Source organism: Molothrus ater, chromosome 22 (genome assembly GCF_012460135.2).
Source record: "Molothrus ater isolate BHLD 08-10-18 breed brown headed cowbird chromosome 22, BPBGC_Mater_1.1, whole genome shotgun sequence".
Taxonomy (NCBI): domain Eukaryota; kingdom Metazoa; phylum Chordata; class Aves; order Passeriformes; family Icteridae; genus Molothrus; species Molothrus ater.
Genome location: NC_050499.2, coordinates 8,180,163 through 8,202,202, shown reverse-complemented (window position 1 = coordinate 8,202,202; position 22,040 = coordinate 8,180,163). Strand labels below are relative to the sequence as shown.

The 22,040-nt window shown below is 52.8% G+C and overlaps 2 protein-coding genes across 4 annotated transcripts in view; one reads left to right on the top strand and one right to left on the bottom strand.

Moving 5' to 3' along the window:
* Positions 1-15,543, bottom strand: part of BCL9L (BCL9 like) — a 62,826-nt gene extending 47,283 nt beyond the window's left edge. The window contains exon 1 of one of the 3 annotated variants that reach the window (XM_054517081.1): positions 15,525-15,543. The gene's annotated coding sequence lies outside the window, so the exon portion shown is untranslated. Of the gene's footprint in view, positions 1-236; positions 321-15,524 lie in introns of those variants that run through there. The other 2 variants (XM_054517080.1, XM_036397374.2) reach the window with 2 other exon arrangements.
* Positions 15,544-18,943: 3,400 nt separating this feature from the next.
* On the top strand, positions 18,944-22,008 carry CENATAC (centrosomal AT-AC splicing factor). The gene is made up of 9 exons (XM_036397325.1): positions 18,944-19,239; positions 19,341-19,506; positions 19,577-19,639; positions 19,791-19,855; positions 20,009-20,114; positions 20,462-20,492; positions 20,862-20,942; positions 21,164-21,296; positions 21,753-22,008. Exons 1-9 carry the CDS (start codon positions 18,944-18,946, stop codon positions 21,796-21,798), a joined length of 987 nt encoding a protein of 328 aa, XP_036253218.1. The 3' UTR covers positions 21,799-22,008.
* Positions 22,009-22,040: the final 32 nt, after the last annotated feature.

Here is a 22,040-nt window from a genome sequence, read left to right as displayed (position 1 = left end):
GCGCCGTCCGCCCGCCAAGTTATCGCCGCCCCCGGCAGCGATGGAACGGTGGCCAGCCCGGAGCCTCCGGCTCGCTCGGACGGCGGCTCCCGGCCGCCCCTCCGGCCGGATGACAGCCCCGAGGCGGGCCCGGCTGCGCGGAGCAAGGGGTCGGTGCGGGGGCGGCGCGGAGCCCCGACTCCCCCCCGGGGCGGAACAATGGGACGGCGGCTGCCCGGGCCTGGCGGGGCACTCACCTCGGCGGCGGCGGAGCGGCTCAGGGTAGGCCGGGAGAGCCCGCCGGGGAGGCGCGGCGCGGCTCCGCGGGCTGCTGGGGGCCGGCCAGCGGCGCGGGGCCGGCGGCGCGGGCCGCGCTCATGGCTCGGCCGCCCGCCGCAGGGCGCGGGGTCGGGGCCGCTGCCGGCGGCACCCCCCGCCCCGCCGCGCCGCTCCTTCCGCCGACCGAGCCGGCGGCTCCAGCCCGCGCCCGCCGGCGGGGGTGGGCGTCCGGCCGCGGCGAGCCCCGGCTGCCCGCCCGGCCCCGGGCCGCGGACGGCTTCCCCGCGCTGCGGCGGGCGGCCGGGCGCGGGCGGCGGGGAGCGGAGCCGGCGGGCGCGGCGGCCCGGGCGCGGGCGGGGGCGCCGTGGCGAGGGCGAGGCGCTGCGGGCCGAGTGCTCCTTTCTCCGCCGGAGCCTGAATAATCATTTGGAGAAACAGGATCATTCACTTTCCTCCGAGCCGGAGCCAGGCGCTGCCCTGTCAAAATAAAAGCCCCGCGCGCCGATTAACCGCTTCCTGGTCGCGGGCGCCCCGCCGGCCGCCCAGCGGCACCGCCCGCGACCGGCACCGCCGCCGGGGACCGGGATCGGCACCGCCGCCCATTCCGGGCCTCCCGCGACGAGTGGCCGGCGCCCCGCGAGTGGCCGTCCAGGTGTCGCACACCCACGAGTCGCACAGACATGTACGCGATGGCACACAGGTCTCAGCACAGCCGGGACCTGCAGAATTGCATCCCACTCCTCCCTGCGACAGCACGGGGACTGCTCCTGCTGAGCATCCTTCTGCCTTTTATCATCCGAAACACCCGTTCTGCTCAGGCCGACACCCTGCGAGTCCTGCTCTCGACCCTCACTGTGCCGGGGAGGTCCCACACCTGATCCCATCTTTGCTGCATCTCCCAGAGCGGACTTCGATGATCCTTGTGGGCCACTTCCAACTCAGAATATTTTGTAATTTTACACACAAGGCACAAGGACTGGCTCCGGCCCTTGAGAAGAGTAGCATGTTATTATCTTTACCAACAAGTTTTCCAGGCATTAACCACCCTCCTGTCCTGAGCAACAGACTCCACGGACGGGAGCCACACAGTGCACATGCATACCAGGCTGTGGAGGCAGCCTGCCCGCTCCTGGGCGATGCCACCAGCATCCTAACCAGGACGTGTCACTTTCCTGCCTGAAGCGCGACAGCCGCCCAGGAGTGGGGCTGGGAGGAGAGGGCTGGAGGCAGGGACCACTTGCCAGCCTCCCCAGAGTTGCAGAGCTCAAGGTGATGTGGGGACAAACAATCCAGCTCCACTAACGGGAGGCAGCGGCCTCGGTTGAAAATTAACACAAGACTCGCCCCTGTGCTCACACCCGCAGCGCCCGAACCGGGGCGAGGAGGGAACGGCGGCCGTGGGGGACGGGGGACAAGGGGTGGGGTGTCAGCCCCCAGAGCCGGGGGCGGCGCGCGGCAGCGCCCCCTGCCGGCGCGGGGAGAGAGCTCCCGGTGGGCGGGGACAGCGAGCGCCCCGTCCCGCCCATTCCGGCACCGCCCCGCCCACTCCCGGCACCGGCGGCACCGGTGCTCCGCTCCCCACGGGCAGGCGGGAGGGGCTACCGGCGGAGCCCTGGCCCCAACCCCGCCCCGGCGAGTCCCGGCACCGGGGCTCCGCTCCCCACGGGCAGGCGGGCGGGGTTGCCGGCGGAACCCTGCCGCTCCCCTTCCCCACGGCACATGAGGGGCATGCGGCGGAGCCCTCCCGTTCCCCACGGGCAGACGGGGCTGCAATGAGGCTCAGCGAAGAGCGGGGCTGCTCTAAGAGGGAGGGAGCGAGCGAGGGAGAAACGCCGGCTGCTCCCAACCCCGACTGAAAAGACGCGACATCAGGCTTTGCAGGCGCCTCTTAGGCAGCTGGCACAGGGCGGTTTCGCCCGTTTGCAGAAGCGCCTGTGGAAAGCACCCGAGGCCGAAGCAGACGCAAGGGGCGGGTTGCGGATGTTCTGGGTTTTACCTCGGGGGGCCGCAGTGGGCAGGCACTGGGAACCCCTCTGCATCGAGCATCGCTTGCCTGCACCAGCCATCCAAGGAAGATAGACCCCTCTGGAGGAGTGCTGAGGCCATACATCTCGCTGCCTCTTTGATGAACTCCCAAGTCCCTCATCAGCAAGCAGTGACATATTTTCACACTTTCATCCTTCCCAGTAGCAGCACTGGGTTCATGCTGCTGCAGACAGCATGCACAGGCGCAGTGGGTTAAAAACAGTGCCCAGCCACCATTATTTGGCATGACAGCTCAGTGCCAGAGGCAGACAGGCAGTTCCTTCCCTCCAGCCAGGTGTGGTGCATAGGGGACACATGGAACCACCTCTCCTCTGGGTCCTCTGGTTGCCTCTCTCTTCCTGCTCATTCCCTGCAACCTTCTGGGCTTTTTACATCACAGACCTTCACACCTCTCCCAGCCTGCACACATGCAAGTGGCAAAGCAAGACTGGGAAAGGTCAGCAAGAGGACCAGCTGCTTACTGGTTCAGCAGAGCCTGCTGCTTTCAGAGCTCTACCTTTAATTAACATCTGCCAGACTAGCTACCCACCCCTGCACTTGATGATGACTCCCAGTCTCCCCTTCCTTCCTCTATAATTATGTCCATGCTAGGAGAGACAAGATAGGAGAGGAGATGATGAAGCAGATTCCTTGGAGCTCCTCAAAGCCACCACCACGGTAGCAGCTCATTCCAGGAGCTGCCTGGTACAGCAGCACCTTAGCAAGCCCCAGCCAAGATGCCCAGACTTGGCTGTTACCTGCTCCTTTTCCTGCCTTTGGACCACAAAACTTACATACAACATACAAAACAGAAAAGTCTCCCTGGATAGTTAAGGACCAAGAGGGAGCCATCTATGACAGTGACTCCAGCCTTCCCTGGGAAGAGTTGTGACTGACCACCCAGAAGCTCCTGATACATCCTACCTCTATGGGATACAGAGAATACAGGGCTACAGGATCTGAAGGATTGGCCTTGTCCTGTTTTTCCAAGAGGGAGCTGGTCCTAAGCTATGTCCAAGGCTCCGGGATTTGTTCATTCCCACTGACTCTCCAGAACGCCAGCCCTAAGCTCAGACCTTCACAAGACCCCTGTGGGCAAGGCCCTCATTATACTCATGAATATGATTAATTAGGTCCAATTAACTCTACTGGAATTAATTATGTGATTCACATTTAGCTGGGGCTGCCTCTTTGCAAAGCATTTCCCCAGTGGATCACTCCAGCAGATCCCCAGCAGAGGCCCCAGAGATAGAAGAGTCCAGATGAATTGTGCTGAAGGAAACGAGTCTGGGGCTGTGAAATGCCTGTTTTGGGAGCAGCTCTCTGTTTTGCTGATCCACATAGCTATGGAGCAGGGAGCTGGTGGTAGTCCAGCATTTAATCCACATACCTAGCTCACAGATTCATCCTGTATTCTCCCACAGAAAGGCAATGGTCCAGCAAGAAGATAGAAGAGGCTATGTTGCTACTGCTGAGGTAGACACAGGCCTAAAAACATCTCTTCCCAGGCTGCTCTCAGTCCTGCCCATGCCTATGCAGACTCCTGGCCAAAGTGTCCTTTTCTTCTGCTCAGACACTAGCACAGATTCTATCCCACAGTCTCACAAGTCCGTGATGTGCCTGATCTCCCTTGCACTGCACTCCAAGGTCTCAATCCCACTTCTGTTTTGGTGGTACTACAAAGCCATTGCTTAGGGAAAAGGGAAAAACAGCCAGCCTAGGAAAGGCCCCAGGTCTTCACCCAACCCTGCAGTCAGCTGGGGAAGAATGGGTTCCTTCATTTCATGCTCACTGGAGTTTGACAGGGCAACCAGCAGCAGCAGGCCACTGCAAGGAGCCTGCACTACCTTTGCCACCTCTGCAGCTGCCTAGACAGCCTGTGCCATTGTCTAGATGGAACTGGTCAGCATCAGAAGTGCCCAGTTTGGTTTCTCCTTTTAAACAGGATCACCTTTCTTTATTAACTATCACATCTCCAACAGACCAAGACTGTTCACCCACTGCAGTTACAAGAAACATGGATGCTCATAGACAACACATGAAGCAATGCAGCCAGCCAGAGTCTCCTGCTTAGCATTGTCACGCTAGAGCTGGGCACTGGCCCCCTCCGTATGCTGCAAGGATTTTCCTTTGCTGCAGTCCTAAAGGCAAAACACAGCCTGTGCTGAGGTACTGAGGGAGAATTTAATCAAACTGAGACATCCTCTTTCCAAATGAAAATACGCTGTTGTTGCTGCTGCAGCTTCAGCATGGCTGACAGACCATCATTTAGCAAAGACAAACTCCTGACATGGTTCCAGGGATCACAATGACACCGACTCAGCATCCTGGATGCCTTGCTATTGCTTGGATGCCTAATGCATTCCTGATGCCTGTATGTGTGCAGGCAGGATGCAGCTCTTCAAGTCTTCTCCCCTTCTTGTTACTCCTGAACACTCTGAATGCCAGCCTTATCCTCCCAATAGCTCAGATGCACACTGCAGCCCTAGGGAAATCATCTCAGGTCCACATAGTCCGGATGTTGCTGGAATTCTGGCATGGGATTCACTCCTACCACAGCTGCCTAGCCTCAGATGGCCTTTGCTACCTGCTCTAGAGGTATTTGGACTTCTTAGCGTGGGGCCCTGCTTGGCTGTCCCTGGTCTTGGGACACTGCTACCGAGAAAAGGCTGAGGTTTACCGGCGCCAGAGCTGTGAGGGAACTTCTGCCCCTGCCAGCCGTTAGGGCCAGGAAAGCCGGAGCCCAGGGGCAGCCTGCGAGGCCGGGCAGCGCGCCCGCGGGGGGGGGCGCAAAGGGTTAAATCGTTTGGCGAGGCCACCAGCGCGATAAACGCAGCCATCGGCGGAGCCGGCGCCTCCCACCGCCCCGGGGCCGGACTGGCGGCAGCGGCGGCGGCGGGGACTCTTATCCTGATACGGCGCCTTCCGCCGAGCGCGGCTCTGCAAACACGGGGCGGCGGGACTGGCTCCGCGGCCGCGGCGCTCGGCGACACAAAGCACGCAGAGCCCTCGCCCGACAGCCGGGCGGGAGGGAGCGAGGGGCCGGGGGTCTCGGCAGGGACGCGGGATCTCCCACCGGGGGTCTCGGCAGGGATGCGGGATCTCCCAGCGGGGCCGTCCCGGGCGCCCACGCAGGCAGAGGCGGGCACGGAGCACGATCCCGCTGCTGACTGGAGCGGGCCGGTGGCTCCCGGAGCTCCGTGCCCGCTGCCCGGGGCTCCGCGCCGCCCCGGCCCCTGCCCGGCACGGCTCGGCGGGACCCCCGGGCGGCCCCAGCGCGCCCAGCATGCACCGTGCTCATCGCGGACGGGAAAACCATCACGAGGATGTGCCCGGGATGGGTGTGGGATGGCAGCTGTGCCGGGGCAGACACACGTTCTGCAGGCACGCACGAGCATGTGCACCCGCAAACAGCAGGAACAGAGCACGGCACAGGGGCGCCAGCCCTAGACTACACTGTAGAGCAAGCGATCTGTGGTGCGTCGTACCAGGGAATAAGGAGATAGTCAAGGAAGGTACAAGAACAGCGTCTGCTGTCACTGCTACTACGGTCTTACAATAAGGCTGAACTAGAAACAGAGCAATCCCTCCCTTTGATTTATTTACTCAGTGCTTTTATCGCCAGAGGACGCCTGGAAGCCTGGTCACTGTAAATGTGCAAGTCTGTGCCAACGACTTGCAGAGCAGAGATCAGGAGAATCTTCAGAAAGGTCACAGGCCTGACACAAATTTTATACAATGTCTCTATTAGAATTGGGGGTCACTTGAAATCACCACTCTGTAAACTGGGTCAGAACAGGAAAAGTTAGCAAGCTGCTGCCTTGTGCCATCTTCCAGCACGACAAGGACTTGTTTTGGTGGTAGCTTGGACTACCACTTGAGAGCCCCATTATTCCCACATACAATCTCTGTTCCTAAGACAGTCATGTGCATCTTGTTGTGTGCAATGCCTCAACCACACAAATCTCTAGCTTGGGAAAAAACCTCTCCCACAGCATCTCAGACCTGTTTTTCAGGGAAGCAGGGCGTATGCCCTTGCACAAAGGACTAACACAGCCCAATTCACCTGCATCAACACTCAGCTGGCTGGCTAGGCCCATGTGCCTTGCACGTTCCAGCAAGGGTAACCACCTGAGTGAGGCCACAGGCTCTAACTGTGTGTTCAAGCTCTGTTTCCTAGGTTTTCACCCAGCCCTGTTTCATCTGTATCTCTGTTTCCCGAGGCCTGTGTGCATTTACACAGGTCTGATGGTACTCTCAGGCCAAAAGTGCTGAGCACCTTGTCCAAATGCTGTGAGGACTCTACAGAATTTGGGACAAGAAAAAGGTTCTTCTTGTCCAGACCATCCCACCCCTGAGCAGCTACGTATTACTTGCATTTCTGTTCAGTGTCCTCTCATACTCCAGATATCTCCACCTTATCGGACAACCTGCCGTTTGCATGCATCCCTATAGACTCAGCGGAACTCGGGGACACACGGGAGGCGGCGGGACCCTGCCCGGTGGCGCCGCCTGGCGGACGCGAGCGGCCCCGGCGCGGCCCTCACTGCAGCCAGACTGTCCCTCTGTACTGCTGACTGTCCCTCTGTACTGCTGATGCCGAGAGGCAGCACTAGAGCAGGCACAAGAAACACCAGAAAACATGCTGCTTCATTTCATTTCCCCCACTTCTCCCTCTGATGATGCAAAAGAGATGCAGCCATCCCTGAGAGCAGTGTGTGCACAGCAGAAGGGGATGTTTTAATTAACAGAAAAAGGAGAAACCATAGCTCAGGTGACAAATGCCAATCGGGGCTTTAACACCCAGGTGTAGAAGCAAGGAAATGGATTTCCACATCATGCAATACTATCTTTGTCTCTCCAGTTAAGAATGACCATTTGGTTACTTCTAATATTTTGGAGCTGGTACAGCATTCTGACCAGGTCTTAGGTACTGGGGATGTCCTGGGGACTGATAAGGCTGCCATACTATCCCCCACCAGGTCAAGCCAACCTGCAGCTTTCACTGCTGGGATATTGCATCCAGGTAAAGAATGGCAGGTGCGTGCAGGAGCTGCTGGCACCACCTGTGGCTCACTGTACCATTGGCCCTGCAGAAAAAAGGTGAGTGGGCCTAGGAGGGCCCTTTACCCTTGAGAGCCTTCTCTTCTAAGTGGACCTCCTGGTAGCTGGAGATGCTGACCTGGGGTCTGTTCTCCTTTGTCCCTTACAGCACAATGCAAACCCACATTTGCATCATGCTGCTGAAGCATCCTCTCCCTGTCATGAAATATTCATGCTCACCTCCAAAAGGGGTCCAGCACAGCAAATCTGTGTGTCCCTCTGCAGACAGGCAATCTGTGCTGCAGTGTGGCCATGGGCTTTGCTGTGAGGTAAAGCCAGATCCAGACAGCTGATCTCTGTCTTTGAGGAAATAAAATAGAGATGAAAAGAAGTAGCAAAACCTCAGGAGGTGCTTTTGAGATTTAACCCTTTCCAGGCTGGAAGGCACTGGCAGATAGTCTGCACCAAGCAGCCTGAGCAGTGCAGGAGAGACGGGTCTAGAGAGCACCCAAAAATGCTGATGTTCTTTCTCAGGCTGGAAAGATTGTTCCCGACCCATCAGAGACTGGCTCTGATAGAAATAGTGGAAGCTTCTAGCAGCTTCTCACAGAAGCCACCTCTGTGGTTTCCCCCTCAAAAAAACCAGGCTGTGTTAAACCAACACAGAGAGATTTCCTGCCTGTTTCTGTGGGAAAGCTGGTGTGGTGACTGCTGTGTGGTTGAGAGGCAGGCAAGAGATGCTGTTCCAGCCTCTCGACTGTCACCTTCTTGCTGTCTTTTGCTTTGTTCAGAAAATTTGTGCTTTGGCCTCACAGATTAAGAACATGCACAGAAAGTCGCAATTACAATGACACATTTTAATGAATTGTCATTTGTTCACTTCTTTTCTCCTTAACTAATTCTGCCTTGGTGATTTCCAGTACAGCACATTTACTTAAATTGAGTAAGAGGTTGCATATGAAGGAGGAAAAGACAGTGGCAGAGGGGAGGAGCAAGATTTCAGCAAGGGAACCTGTAGAGGACTACCACTCTGAAATATAATCAAGACAAAACTGCTACACTTTTCTTGGACATGAATTGGAGTGGGAGGCATTTGTTACTGCCAATGCAGTTTTCTTCATACCCTGTTCTTCCACACAAGGTTGAATCGTTAAGCGTTGACAGTGCATCTGTTAAGATTGGCTCTAGAAACCAAATGTTCTTGAAAATAAAAGAAGCATGTGCTTGCCCTTCATCCTCCCAGCCATTCAGCTCCCAGCACCACAGAGAAAAGCCACCTGGAGCAGCCTACATGCACACAGATGGCCTGAGATTGGCCATGTGAAGGGCTCCTCTGTGTGAAAGGTACGGCAGACTGAGGAACAAGAAGTTCCCCAAGGATGACATCAGTCTTTCTTCTGCTGACAATATAAGGCTTCAAGTAAAAGTCCCACAGAAGATCTCCAAGAAGAGCTCTTCCCAATGTTTAATTTTCCTCTCCCAGTTTGTGTTTTCTTTTTACAGCTGCATTTGTGTCCTACCACCCATGGCAGCTACCTTAGAGCACACAGTCAGCCTGAAAGAACCTCAGAAAGATCCTGCACCCAGCAGATAGCACTGGCATCACCACACATTAACAAGCACTGGGAGAGGACTTCCCAGGAAAGACAGGAGTATGCTCTTTCTCCAAGGTCACAAACTCTGTTAATCAAAGGAAGGAAAAAGAAATAGAAAGGCCAATGCAGCCTTCCCACTTGACTCCCTTTAATTAGTAACCATCTGGTTTTGAGAAGAGCTGTCAGCCAATGTAGAACATTTGGCAAGCTTCCTCAGTGGCTGCTCTCCTAACGTCAATTCTTAGAAATGCTTTAAGCCCCAAGATGCCAAAAGGAAATGAAAAACAAAAGAGAGGGCACAAAAGTGAAAAGAAAGAACAAGGATGCAGTACAGCCCAGCAGGCAGAGCAAGACATTCCCCAGTTTCACTTCTAGATCAGGGAGCAAACTACAAACACTGCTGGCCACCCGATAGCCAGGAAACATTCCACCCAGCCAGCCACCTGGAAGAAACTTCAATATTCAAGCACCATTCTCAAACAAGCAATTACAAACCCCTCAACATTTTCCAGGAGTCTCACTGCTCAACTCAGTGTTCTGTCCAAACTCCAACTTTAACAGTGACTTTTTATCTTCCAAATTTTCTTGTCTCACTTTAATTTCTTTGTCCCAGCTACTGTGCAATGGCACTGTGTATTTACATGAGCTGCTCCAGCAGGGTATTCGTCCACTAGGAGAGGCATGGGCAATTTTACAAATCAAATTCATCATGCTTGGCACTTTCTCACATTTTGCCCTGATTCTCCCTGATGCCATGCTCTGCTCAAATAGAGGGGTGCTGCTGCTGCTCTCCAGCAAGAAACCCAGGGGTGCAAAGGGAGCGCTCCACCTAGCTTTGGGTGGCATCAGGAGGCACACTGACTGTTCTGCACAAGTCCTCAGGGACAATCTGACAGCACAAGGCCTTTTGGTCTTTGCAGGAAAATAGCCACACTGGTAGCAAAGCTAGGTAGCAGGAGCTCAGCTGCAGCATTTTTGTGAGTGCTGCCTTCCTCATTAAGATGCAGCACATGGCTCAAGTGGCTTTTAGATTACTCCTTCTGACTCTAGGACATCGGGTATGAGTCAGAGGCTTGCACACTTGCTTCTGATCCCTGTGAGTCCCCAGCACATGGCAAACTACATTTTGAACAGTTCCCTTAAGTTCTACATGCAGACAACCTTCTTTCTCACTTTTGCAAAGAAGCAGAATTATCCTCTTCTCTCTTAAATAGCATCATACACCATGGACCACTACCTTCTTTCCTCACAGATGCATTCAAATTCTGCAGTGCCCTCTTGTAAACAGGTGCATCACCCTCGCCTACACTCACAGCCCCTCTACTCATTCCCACCCCACTTCCCACAAGGTATGTGTAGTAGTCAGCCCCTTTCCACAGACTGTGGTAATGGGCTTCTGGCACAGCTGAAGGAGCAGAGGATCCCCCTGTTAAATACGTTAGTGCCAAGGTACAAAGAGGGATGATATTTCCAAATGCATTTCTGGAGGTCTCTCCCATGTGGCAAAAGAGTCAAAGACCCAAACCTGTGAGGTGCTCTCTCTGTACCTGCCCTGTCAGAGAAGCAGAGCTGGAATTTCATAGGTTTCTGACTAGTAAGACAAAAGCAAGCATATTAAAGCATCCGAAACCACCAGGGATCTGCACCTGATTAGCCATCTCACATGTTTGCACAGGGGCAGATGAGTAGGTTTCAGCTGCCCTGATCTGCATAGAGTGGTGGGATATTCCTCACTTGCTGTTCCAGGAGCTGCACTAGGTTTGTGCTTGCCTAGAATTCCCACTGCTGATGGAGCAGCAGGAGCTCAGGAAAGCTCTCACATCTGCTTCTTGTCTGAGGGAAGTGCCTAGGCAGGCCAGAGAGAAACACTCATGGGTGATCAGACCTGGACCACCTCTTCTTGACACTGCCAATTTACACTGAGGAACCAAATGCAAAAGGTTGTAGATACTGTTCCTCTTTTTCCCAGCCCTGGCGATGCAAAACTTCTCTCTCATGCCTCACCTTCAAAGCCTTTCTTCCTTGTTGATTAGCATTATGCAAAGTGCCCAACTGCCAATGTGACTTCAGGAAGAAATCCATCTATTTCTCCCCTTCAGCTCTTAATTAACATGTGGACTTTAATTACATTTCCCATTTTCATGACAAAATATGTCTCTTTCCTCCACTTGCCCCTCCCCGAGATCATTACAAGAGCTCTTAATAATAATCACCATCATCTGTCTACTCTGAGAGCAAGGCAGAGGGGCACTTGCTCCATCTCTCCAAGTTATCCGGTCCCACCTAGCCCCGGGTCACTCAGTCCTTGCAGAGCCACATGCTCTGGTCCTGTGCCAGTGGGGAGGCGTGGAAGCAGTGCTAAGGTGTTGACACCACACATTGCCAGGGCTGGACAGTGCCTGAAGGCTCTGGCTGCAGTGAAAGACATTACAATTCAAGGGTGGACACAGAGAAGTAAGTTTGGGGAGGTGTTAGGGATTCTCTTGTTTTCAGAAGTAGGAATGGGCCACCCTCCTGCTGAAGCTATATCCTCCCTCCCCATACAAAGCACAGCAAACACTGCTAGGGAGCTTTGCAGTAACTCTCAGCTGGCTTGCAGATCTAGGTAGTAAAAAAACAGGAAAACTTTCTAATAGACCTCCCAACTCTCATTGATTCAGCCACTAGAACAGCAATCACCTCAGTAAATCACAAAGCATCCATTTTCTGGCAGAAAGTGAAAACTGAGGAGGAATCAGTCCCTATCAGTCTTGATGGCAGCAGGCAAGAAGAAGCACCCAAGCATGGACCTGGTGCAGTCAGGTTTTCCCTAAACTCAGTGAAAGTAACTCAAACCACTACCATTCTCCTCACAAATCTGGGAACCTCATTCAGATGCAATCTGTCACAGTGGGGAGACTCAGCTGTACACTACATCGACCTTGTGTTTGCAAACGCAAAATTAAAATCAGCTCTCAGATTGACTATTTTATCTGAATGTGAAAAATTCACAAGGCTGCTGCTGGCTTTGTCCACTTACAGAGATCTGGAAAATGAGATTTTCTGTAGTTGTTACTTCACCCCTCAGGCTTTCAGTGCTCCTTGATGACAATCTCTATCCCTCCCAGAAGTTAACAGTAAGGTAATACAAAAGTGAATACCAAACTATGCAATGTTTTCAGACAGACAGAAGACAGAGAGCTGCCCACCTCTTCCATTGCCGAGCTCTGAAGAATTAGCAATAACTCACACAGCAGACATGGCATCAGGGTCTGGGGACAGAGACAGTAAGGGCAGCATCGAGGTGACCACAACACAAAAAAAAAATATACAAATGACTATAAGTATGGCCCAGATACAGTCCACAAGGCAAAGTCTGCACAATCCAAATGTACAGCTAAGTGCGTCATGCACAACTTCAACGGAAAGAAGAGCTCCCTGCAGAGCTCCATGCAAGGGCATGGAAGCTCCAAGCATGCCATGAGCACAGTGTGTCTGCTGCTTGCAGAAAACCTTATTCCTCCTCATAAGTGTGGCAGAAGGGACAATGTCCCTTTAAATGTGACTAAAGTGTTGTCAATGGATCTGCCATGGTAGAGGAGTTAATCCCCCCCTCAGCCCCTCTCAGCCACTGTGATGGGATAATTAGATGCGAGGGCTCACCACAGATGATGCTCCAGTTGCTTAGCAACTAATGGTTTCCATAGAAACAGCAAAGCACAGCCTTCAGAGCAGCAAGTGAGCAGTGCAGCAGGGCAGGGAAAGATGCCTTAAACTCCTGCACTGATCCTCTCCTCCAGAATCATTCAGAGGCCTAGAGGTATTAAGGGAATGAGAAGGGGGTGCCTTAAAGATACAATATCCCTGTTTGAAGCAGCAGTGTTAAGAGAATGGTTTTTATCAGACTAAACCTTCACTGATATGGTTCTCCTCTCAGTGACTCTTAACTAGCAGGATGAGCAGGGTTGAATCACAGAGAGTGGTCTTACACAGAGGTTTAAGCCCCAACATGTGGGTTACAACATCCTGTTGTAAGCAGCTGAGTATGATTCCAGCATCAATTCTTGCACCTAGGGTCTGAGAGGGAAACACAAAACCACACACACAAATATATTTGCATTTTCAGTACTGTCACAAAAACAGCCTTATACAGGCATCCAGCCTGGCCCTGAACCAGCAGGCAAAGGAGGTTTCCTCTAGATTTTGTGGCTTCACAATACATACAAAAGTGACTACAAAGCATGGAGATCTTCACCAGAATAAACAGAGGTCAGATTAATTAACCTTTACTCAAGACTATCATCTGGTACTTCCTTCAACATAACCAATTCCTACTGCTTTATTATCTCACTATCCTCCCTGCACCGAGTCAGCATACCACTGTTCTGAGCATCACAGCCATGACCTGCAGCACCTGCGCCAAACACCATGCATGTGCCGTGCAGCTGCACTGCTGCAGGGCACGATCCTGTCATCTTGTAAGCTGAGCAGAGAGAAGCTCTGTTTGTATTGTGCTGAGAGGTCTGGGACACTGAGATTCAGTACCACGTAGTCTGCACCAGGCCAGGGATGGGCTGCATCACTGCCTGCTCACAAATTACAGCCCTACGCGTTAAAGCTTTGCAAACCTCTCCCGTTGTGATGGCACAGAAGGAAGTAAAGAAACTCACATTGCAAAAACAAGCCCTGCTTTCCTGTCCTCCAGCCTCACACTTGTGAGACAATCCCTTTCAGAGGGGGCAAGCAGCCTGTGCCCTGGGCACTGGCTGAGGCACCCAAACTCACTGCTTTTCTCCTCCTTGCCTGGCAGGAGACGGGCAGCATGCACTCCACTCTGCCACGTGCCACCTCTTCTTGGCAAGGAGATGGAGAGCAGGGCAGAGTCCGCTGTCCCTGGGGCAGTAGCTGTGCCAGAGATGGGATGCACGTGCTGCTGCTGACAGTAGCCAGGCTGGACTACGGAACCCTGCGTGCATCAGTAAAAGCCACCAAATCCAGACACTGTGGCTCCTTCCCCCTCCCCCGTCACTGCAGTGTTACCTGACCCTACCCACAAACCTGGGATGCCAGTGGCAACACCCAGGAGGGTGGAGCATCCACTGGCCAATTTAGCCATAGGTCTCCTTCCGGGAGTCCTGTCCTGATCCACACAGTGCTTCAGGAAGGTACAGAGAGGCGACACTAAAAAACTTGTGGGCCATTTCAGATTCTGTCCCCTATGGCTTTCAAAGTGGGAAATCAAAGAGAAATGATGTGCTTTGTTCCACGGGGGAGCGGCGGGAAAGGTGAGCAGAAACGAGCCTGGCGGAACCGGTCGCTTCAGTCCTCTGCTAGCTCACCTTTGAAGTGGTTTTAAAAATCAGGGAGGAGGGGCAGATATGAGTTCAGCTCTTTTACTGCAACTTCACAGAATTTGAAGACGTGGAGGGTAAGAGGCCACCTTTTCCCCACCAGAAAATAGTGTATCCATTTAGAGAGAAGAGAATATAGCTAATAAAACAGGCTGTGATGCTCATCAAGTACATCTGTGGTGTTCTCACATCCTGAGGAGGCTATGAACAGCTACAATGACAGCAGCATCCAGCTATGGTACCATCAAAGACACTTCAGTCCTTGGCAGGAATGACTGGGCACCCTGACACAGCGCCAGGTCCTGTGCCAGTGGATCTCTCACCACTCACAGCCTCCTCTCTGCCTCACGTTCCCCCCATCACTGAGCTTGCCCTGCTGCCTCCCCTTAACAGAAGGAGGGGTTAGGGTTCCTACCCCTAGCCCAGCAAATCCTGGGAGCTCTGTCTGTGTTAGACAGCATCAGCTATTTACTGCAGCACAAGGAACTGAAGCAGTGCCAACAGAGCAGGAGTGGCCTGGTGTGATGGTAAGCCAGGCATCTACTGTACACTCTGTACTAGGAACAGGGGAAAACGGACCACTTAATTGGAAATTAATCTCTGTTCTACTATGGGGGGGGGGGGGGGGGGGAATTATATAAACCCCAGAGTTGCTTGGCATGACCAGTATCCTTAAGTGTCCCCACCACATCCACTGAGCTTGCTTCAAAACAAATGCCATTGGCTGGGCAAAGCCCAAACAAGACAGGATACCCTTGATACTCTCCTCTTGCCACAGACAAGTAGATGTCGCTCTGTACAAATGCAAAGCTTTCAGGGGCTGAGGGATGCCAGAGCCATCAGGCCAGACTCCTGTAACAACTCTGAACTGGAAGCCAAGTTTTAGAGCTGCCCTATCTTCAGGGGAGCTTCACACAACATTTTCCCCAAAACAGGAGCAAATACAGTCTCTGGCTTGCTGAGAAGACCCCAAAAAGCACATTCACATGAAGCCATGGCTGAAGGCATATACCTACACCTTACATGCACACACAGAAGTCAGACACCCTGAGAAACAACTGAGCACACTCACAGTTAAGACTCAAATCAGAAATGTTTTTCTGAAGTGCCAGGAGGTGGGAATCAGCAAAAAACAAGAACTGCCCTTGATCCCAACCTGCAGCTTTGCAAAATTTCCCCTGTAGTAACAGTGGTTGCAAGTGTGCAGGAGTAGGCAAGACCTATTTTCAGTTAAACTATCTCATCAATCGGCTTCTGCGCAGGTACCACTCACCTGAAAAGCGCTAGCTTTGAAGAATCCAGATCTCCAAGGCACCTCCAGCTTGTCACCCCTCTGTTTTCAGCTTCCTTCATTATGCAGACAGCATAGCTGGGTATTTTGGCCTTCTACATCTGACAGTAAGTTCTCTTCTATCTTCTGTTCCACATTCTGAAGCTAGAGAGGGGCGAAAAAATGATGCCAGAAGCATGAGCTCCAAGATAAACCATAAGGAACTGGCAGATTATCAGATTCACATTCAATTTGCCCCAAATCAGATCTATCAGTCTGATCAAAATCTCTCTGTGGGAATGCAGGGGTGGCAGGGCAGCACTCAGGGGTTACATGCTTTCAAGCAGAATACCCAGCATTCAAACCAAGAAGATTAGGATTCAGTAACTGAATAGCCAAAGGTAAAATTAAGGCCTTTTAGCCTTTTCCTGTACTTCAGGGAAAAGTTTGTGGTTACAAACATAGTTAGGCTTTAAAACACTTTTAGGCTTTAAGCTGGAAAACCAACATTTCTGTGTCCAGTCTTGCCAGCTTCATTGAACAGACCAGGCAGACCACAGGATTCATTTCCTTCTTTACCTGTGTGTGTTATGGTAGGATCTCCAATCTCTACCAGTAACAAGTAAACATTACCAAATGGGGGAATGTTTTCATCGCTGCAGCAGAGGCAGGAAATACTCACAAAGCCTTTTCACATCTTTTTTTTGTTTTAGGAATGGTCTAAGTACAACTGTTTAAGGCTTCTCTTAGTGGAGCACTGTATCATATTACATTATATCTGATCCCTCCCCTTCCCTAGTCTTACTTACTGCTTCCAAACACCAGTAGAGACTTCTCCGAGGATGCAGAAACCCAGGGAAAGATGGGAGAAAGAAAACTGAGCAGCTGCAGCCTATTTATGCTACCAGCCCTGAAAGTTCTGCAGCTGCTTCTTATCTCCTTTAATGCTCTGTAATTAGCTTTTGCTCCAGAGCCTGCACTGAACTCCAGGGGTACCGTTTCCAAACAAGCTACAGGTGAGGTGAATTCAGTCACTCCCTGCAAAATGCCAGCTCACACGGCCTCTGGTGGCCAAGCCACAGGTTCCAGTTATCCTCCTGCAGCATTGCCAGCCTGCTCTTCTCAGGGCAGCACAGAGAACTGTGTCTTCCCGTAGACAACTCCATCACCCAAATATTCCTGTCTTTTATTTACACTGGTGCCTCGCACATTGCCCCACATGTCTTTAAAAGGCATACCTCACTGAAAAACAAGCAAGTCAAGAGACTTCATCTGCAAGCAAGGACTTTCTATTGCAGGACTTCTTCTACCCCACCGAAATACTCACACTGTTGTGAGATTATTAAAGTAACTGTATTCAGTCTAGAACTCTTGAGAGAGTTAATTTCTGAAGTACCAAAGTTAGGTGGGTAGGTGAAGTGTCTGTGTTAAGGTGCACGTGGATAATCACAGGCTTGGGGTGTTTCTGTGCCTCAGCTGATCATACACAGCTGTGTGAGGGCTTGACTCCAGCAAGGAAGGGAAAAGCAGATTTGTGGTGTGAGAGGTCAAGTGATATGTGGTAAATTATTAAACTATAATAGCCAGCTCGTTTGAAGCACATCCCAAGGTTAAATACCAAACTCCAGTCTCAGGAAGGGACAAGGGCTTTGACTGGGGCATGCACAGAGTTTTTGAGGAAAGCAGCCAACCAAGTAGGTCCTGCTTGTACCTGAGGATTGTGACAGGGACAACAAAGTTTCAACTAATGCCTGAACTTTGTCACACAAGGTGGAAAAACCCTGGGTGACTGTAGTCTTTTGCATCTAGCAAAAGCAAAATCATACTGATTGATATTTGTGGATTGCCTAACAAGAACTAAGAAAACCTTGATACAATACAAACTCCCACACTATTGAAGAGGCAAAACTGAGCATCCTAGATTCTCTGAGAAGATTTTCTTTTCAAGAAAAGCTTGGTCTGGTATTTGACTTATTTTTCAGCATCTCATCTCAAAAGACACAAAGGGTGAGAATAGTGACAGCAAAAAGTGCAGGAACATTTGGCCCCAAGCCCAGCAGAGCAAACCTACTGTCGGAAATAGCACCTTTACCTTTTCTTTCAATATACAGAAAAAAAACCCAAATAACTCAAAGCCAGCCATTTGATGCAGTAGTCACAGAATTCACCCTTATGCTGAGATTCTCCCAACACCATGGCACTAACGTTATGGCACAATCATTCTCAGCAATTGCCAAAAGCAGCCTCTTTCTGTCTCCTTGTTTAAACGAGCAACAACTCCCTGATGCACTCCTCCACTACAAGCATAACCTCCATCCTCCTACAAAATGCTCAGCATATGTAGAGTCTGAAATCTAATTCCTGCTGGTACTAAGCCAAGGATGTGATGATTTTGGTTTGTAGCTGCTCTGTTTCCATCCCCATCGCCCATCTCCCCTCTGTGCATGCAGAAGAGTCATGGCGAGTGGGTGAACAGGATGTTTGTATTGCAAACATCTGTCCATGACACAAACCAAGCCAGTACCCAGTCATCAGGACACTCTGTCTACGAGATGACACCCAACGAGCAGGGATGGGTGACCCGACCAGACAAGCAACCGTTCTAATGAAACCAACCTAGTGAGACAAACAAGAGAGGCTACACTAACCACAGCGCCCTCAGCACAGTGTCTCATTGCTCAGCAATACCACACCTGCAGCTTAACGTGGATGATGACTGAGGCAGCAGCATTAGTGCCCAAGCAGTTGTTATGGCCCAATTAACAGTTGCAACTTTCTCCCTGTTTTGCACTGCGCAGGGCAGGGTGTGTAGTTAATATAATCTAAGTCACTGTAGCAGTCGCAGAATCAATTAGGCTCGAAAAGACCTCTGAGATCATTGAGTCCAACCTAGGACTAAAGACTACCATGCCAACTAGACCAGGCGCTAAGTGCCATGTCCAGTCTTTCTTTGAGCACCTCCAGGGATGGACTCCACCACCTCCCTGGGCAGCCCATTTCAGTGTCCAATCACCCTTTTTCTGAATAAATTCTTCCTAATGTCCAACCTAAACCTCCCCTGGTACACCTTAAGACTGTGTCTCCTTGTCTTCTCCGTGATTGCATGGGAGAAGAGACAGACCCGCACGTGGCTCCACCCTCCTTTCAGGCAGCTGTAGAGAGCGATAACCCCTGAGCCTCCTTTTCCCCAGGCTAAACAACCCCAGCTCCTCCAGCCGCTCCTCATAAGACACGCGGTCAGACCCTGCCCAGCTTGGCTGCCCTTCTCTGGATACGGGCCCCTGGCGGAGGCACGGGCGGCGCTGCGGGCGAGCCCCGGGGCACCGGGAGCGGCTGGGTGGGGCCTGCAGGGGGCGGGGCGGAGCCGGGGGCGGGGCGGGGCCGTGTCCCTCCCCGCGCCTGCGCGGCGCGGCACGGGCGCCATGGCCGTGCACTACTGCGGGCTGTGCCGCCGCAGCGCCTTCACGGGCCGCCGGCACCGGTACAGCACGGGGCATCGCCGGCGGCTGCGGGAGGCGCTGGCCCAGCTGCAGGAGGCGACGGCGGCGGCGCGGGCGGCGGCGGCCGTGGCCGATGGGGCTGCGGCCGTGCGGCGCTACGATCCGGCGGAGCACGATGGGCGCGTGTGGTGCCCGTGCTGCGGGCGCGGCGTGCAGCGGCACGGGCGCCGCGGCGGGCTGGCGCTGCTGCACGCCGGGCTGCTGCGGCACCTGGCGGGGTGCGTGGGCAGGAACGGGGCGGGCCGATGCTGCCGCATGCCGGGCTCTTGTGGCGCTGGGCCGGTGCGGGCGGTGCTGACGGTGTCCCGGTGCCCCGCAGGCCCGAGCACCGCCGGGAGACGGCGCGGTTCTGGCGGGAGAACCGGGCGGAGGCGGCGCTGCGGGAGCGGTGCCTGGTGCCGGCCGAGGAGTACGAGCGCTTCGCGCAGGCTCTGGAGCAGGCGCTGGCCGAGCACCAGCGGCGGGAGGAGGAGCGCATCCTCCAGGTACCCTCGGTCACCTCCCCGCACCGGCCCCGGCCCCCGCTGGCCCCGCCTCACCGCTGTGTCCCCGCAGATGGCGGCTGACATCCGGGAGGCCGAGCGCCGGCAGCGAGAGACGGTGCGAGCCGCGCTGCAGGTCGGTGAGCTGTATCCTGCCCTGGCTGCACCCCGGCGGGGAGCGGGCGCTGCACCGCGCACCACCGGCACCCGGGAGGGGCTGGGGGCGGCTGGGTGGGGGCTGTGCTCAGTACCAGAAATATTGTTCCTTTTTCCTGAATTACACTCAGCTTCAACCAGAGCCAGAACTCTGTGCAGGACCTTCTGTCTGCACGGTCCCCGCAGGATCTGAACGGTGAGCACCACTTTCTTCAGCAGTGACTGATGCATGCGTGCAAACTCCCCCCTGCTCAAAGCACGGGGAGTTTGACGCTGTCATTACCAGGGTCTTGCAAAGCTTTTGCAAGCTTTTGTATGCACTACAGTAAGAGCTGGCCTCTTATTTCAGGGACAGCCCTTGTGGTGCAGAAGAGCCTGGCCCAAGCAGAATGCAGACAGGACCTGATTTATCCTGGATGGAATCAAGCAAGGTTCTGACCTTCATTGGCCACCAGGTAGGGGTGACTGGCTAGTGAATGTGACTTCGATTTAACTGCAAGTCACCTACAGCACATGCCAAAATGCAGAACAAGGGGTGGTCTCCATCACAAAAAGAAACACTTTGTGGATTTGGGCGAGCACCTAGCCTAGTTTCAGTTACCCAGGTTTAACTTTCATTAAGCAAACATTCTTTAATATGCTGTGGGGGGAAAAAACCAAACACTTTTAAAGAAGAGACAAGCTTCCCTCTGCCTTTTTCTAATAGAACTTGATTCAGGAAAGGAATGAAGGCAATGCTCTTCTGCTCAGAGATACTCCTAAACACAAGATTCTCATAAGCATTTTATGTTCCTGTTAACAGGAAACAGAAGGGAAAGGAAATGTCCACACAGGTAAGTGCACCTGCATCATGACTCACCAGGCTGCTACCTCATGGCTTGCAAATGTCACCGGGATAACTCTAGTTTTGAAGCAGTTGCAGCATAACCAGGAGGTAGCCATAGCCACTCATAGCAATATTTGACATACTAGAGGAGAAGAAAACACATCAGTATAGTAAAAACTGTTGATGCTGCTGTGGGGAGTGTATGATTTGGGGTGTGATCTGCCATGGCCAGCTTTTTTTTCTCAGAACACCCAGAGTTCACTTGGTCACTTGCTTGGTAGCACAAGCAGAACACAGAGGGAAGAGGGGACCCTTTTATTCTGTCACAGTTTAGGGTAACTTCAGTGGCTAAGTAAATATTCCCTGTGACTTCTAGGAGCAAAACCTCCGTGGCTAACAGAGGAAGAAGATGGAAGTAAACAAATTGGACCCTCCTATGAGGAATTTCTCAAACACAGTGAGCAGCTTGCACATCTTTTAGTTAACGTTACAGTCACTTTAACATGCTAGAGAACCAAAAGCAATTTGAAAAAGTTTTGCTGAACAAAGTATTTGGGCTTTTGGGCAACCTGGTCTAGGGGAAAGTATCCCCATCCATGCTACAAGGGGTTGCAGCAATGTGATCCTTAAGCTCCCTTCCAACCCAAACCAGTCTACAATTTTATTTTTTTTTTTCAGAGGAGAAACAGAAGCTGAAAAAGCTCCCAGTGGAACGTGTTGGTGCCAACTTTGACCATACCTCTCAGACAAGTGACAGCTGGCTGCCTTCCTTTGGGCGCGTGTGGAATCATGGCAGGAGGTGGCAGTCCCGGTGAGCTTCAGCGCAGCACAGATGGGTGCCAGGGGCAGAGTGTGGGGCTGCTGTACATGCAAGCTATTCATGGAGCAGGCTCTGAGGTAGCACCAAGCATAACGAGACATCCTGCCATACAAGTTACACCACACAGTGCTTAATCCAGGCAGAGTATCATTCTTGTCCTGGAGCAGCACCATGGCCTGCAAGGAAGCGTGCTCATGACTGTAAAGGCTACCCACATGAAGGCATCTGCCTTGTTTTGTTTGGCTCACCTTTTGACCCACTTACTGTCCCACTGGTGCCTTTTATTGTGCCAGAACTCTCTGTCAGCTAGCTGGAGCTACCACTCCCTGAGGTAACAAAAACATTGGGGGAACTTCCATTCTAGAACACTACACACAGCTTTTTTAAGAAGTGTTCATTATCTCTGTCTAAAGGCTACTGCACCCTGACTTCTGTGCTCTCTTTCAGGCATCAGTTTAGAACTGAATCAGGGGAAAAGAAGAAAAAAAGGTGATCAGATAAGGAACACCAGACACCCAGCTCTGCTGTGGAAAGGCTGACTGTAGGTAGCTGCAGTTTTGTTGCTGACTGCCCTGTAAGGGCATAGAATGTTCATCTGAGCATCACATCTAAAGCCACACAAAGTCCTGCCAGCAAGGACAGGCTCCTGTGGATGCCATATCTTCCCTGTCAGAAAGCCTACTCTGTACAGCAAGTGATGCCAGTGGCCTATGCTGAAATGCATAGGCCACTGGC

Coding starts and splice junctions, on each gene's coding strand:
- CENATAC (XM_036397325.1), top strand. CDS start 18,944: ATGGCCGTGCACTACTGCGGGCTGTGCCGCCGCAGCGCCTTCACGGGC. Junction 20,943..21,163: donor TGAGGAATTTCTCAAACACA/GTGAGCAGCTTG, acceptor TTTTTTTTTCAG/AGGAGAAACAGAAGCTGAAA. Junction 21,297..21,752: donor GGCAGGAGGTGGCAGTCCCG/GTGAGCTTCAGC, acceptor GCTCTCTTTCAG/GCATCAGTTTAGAACTGAAT.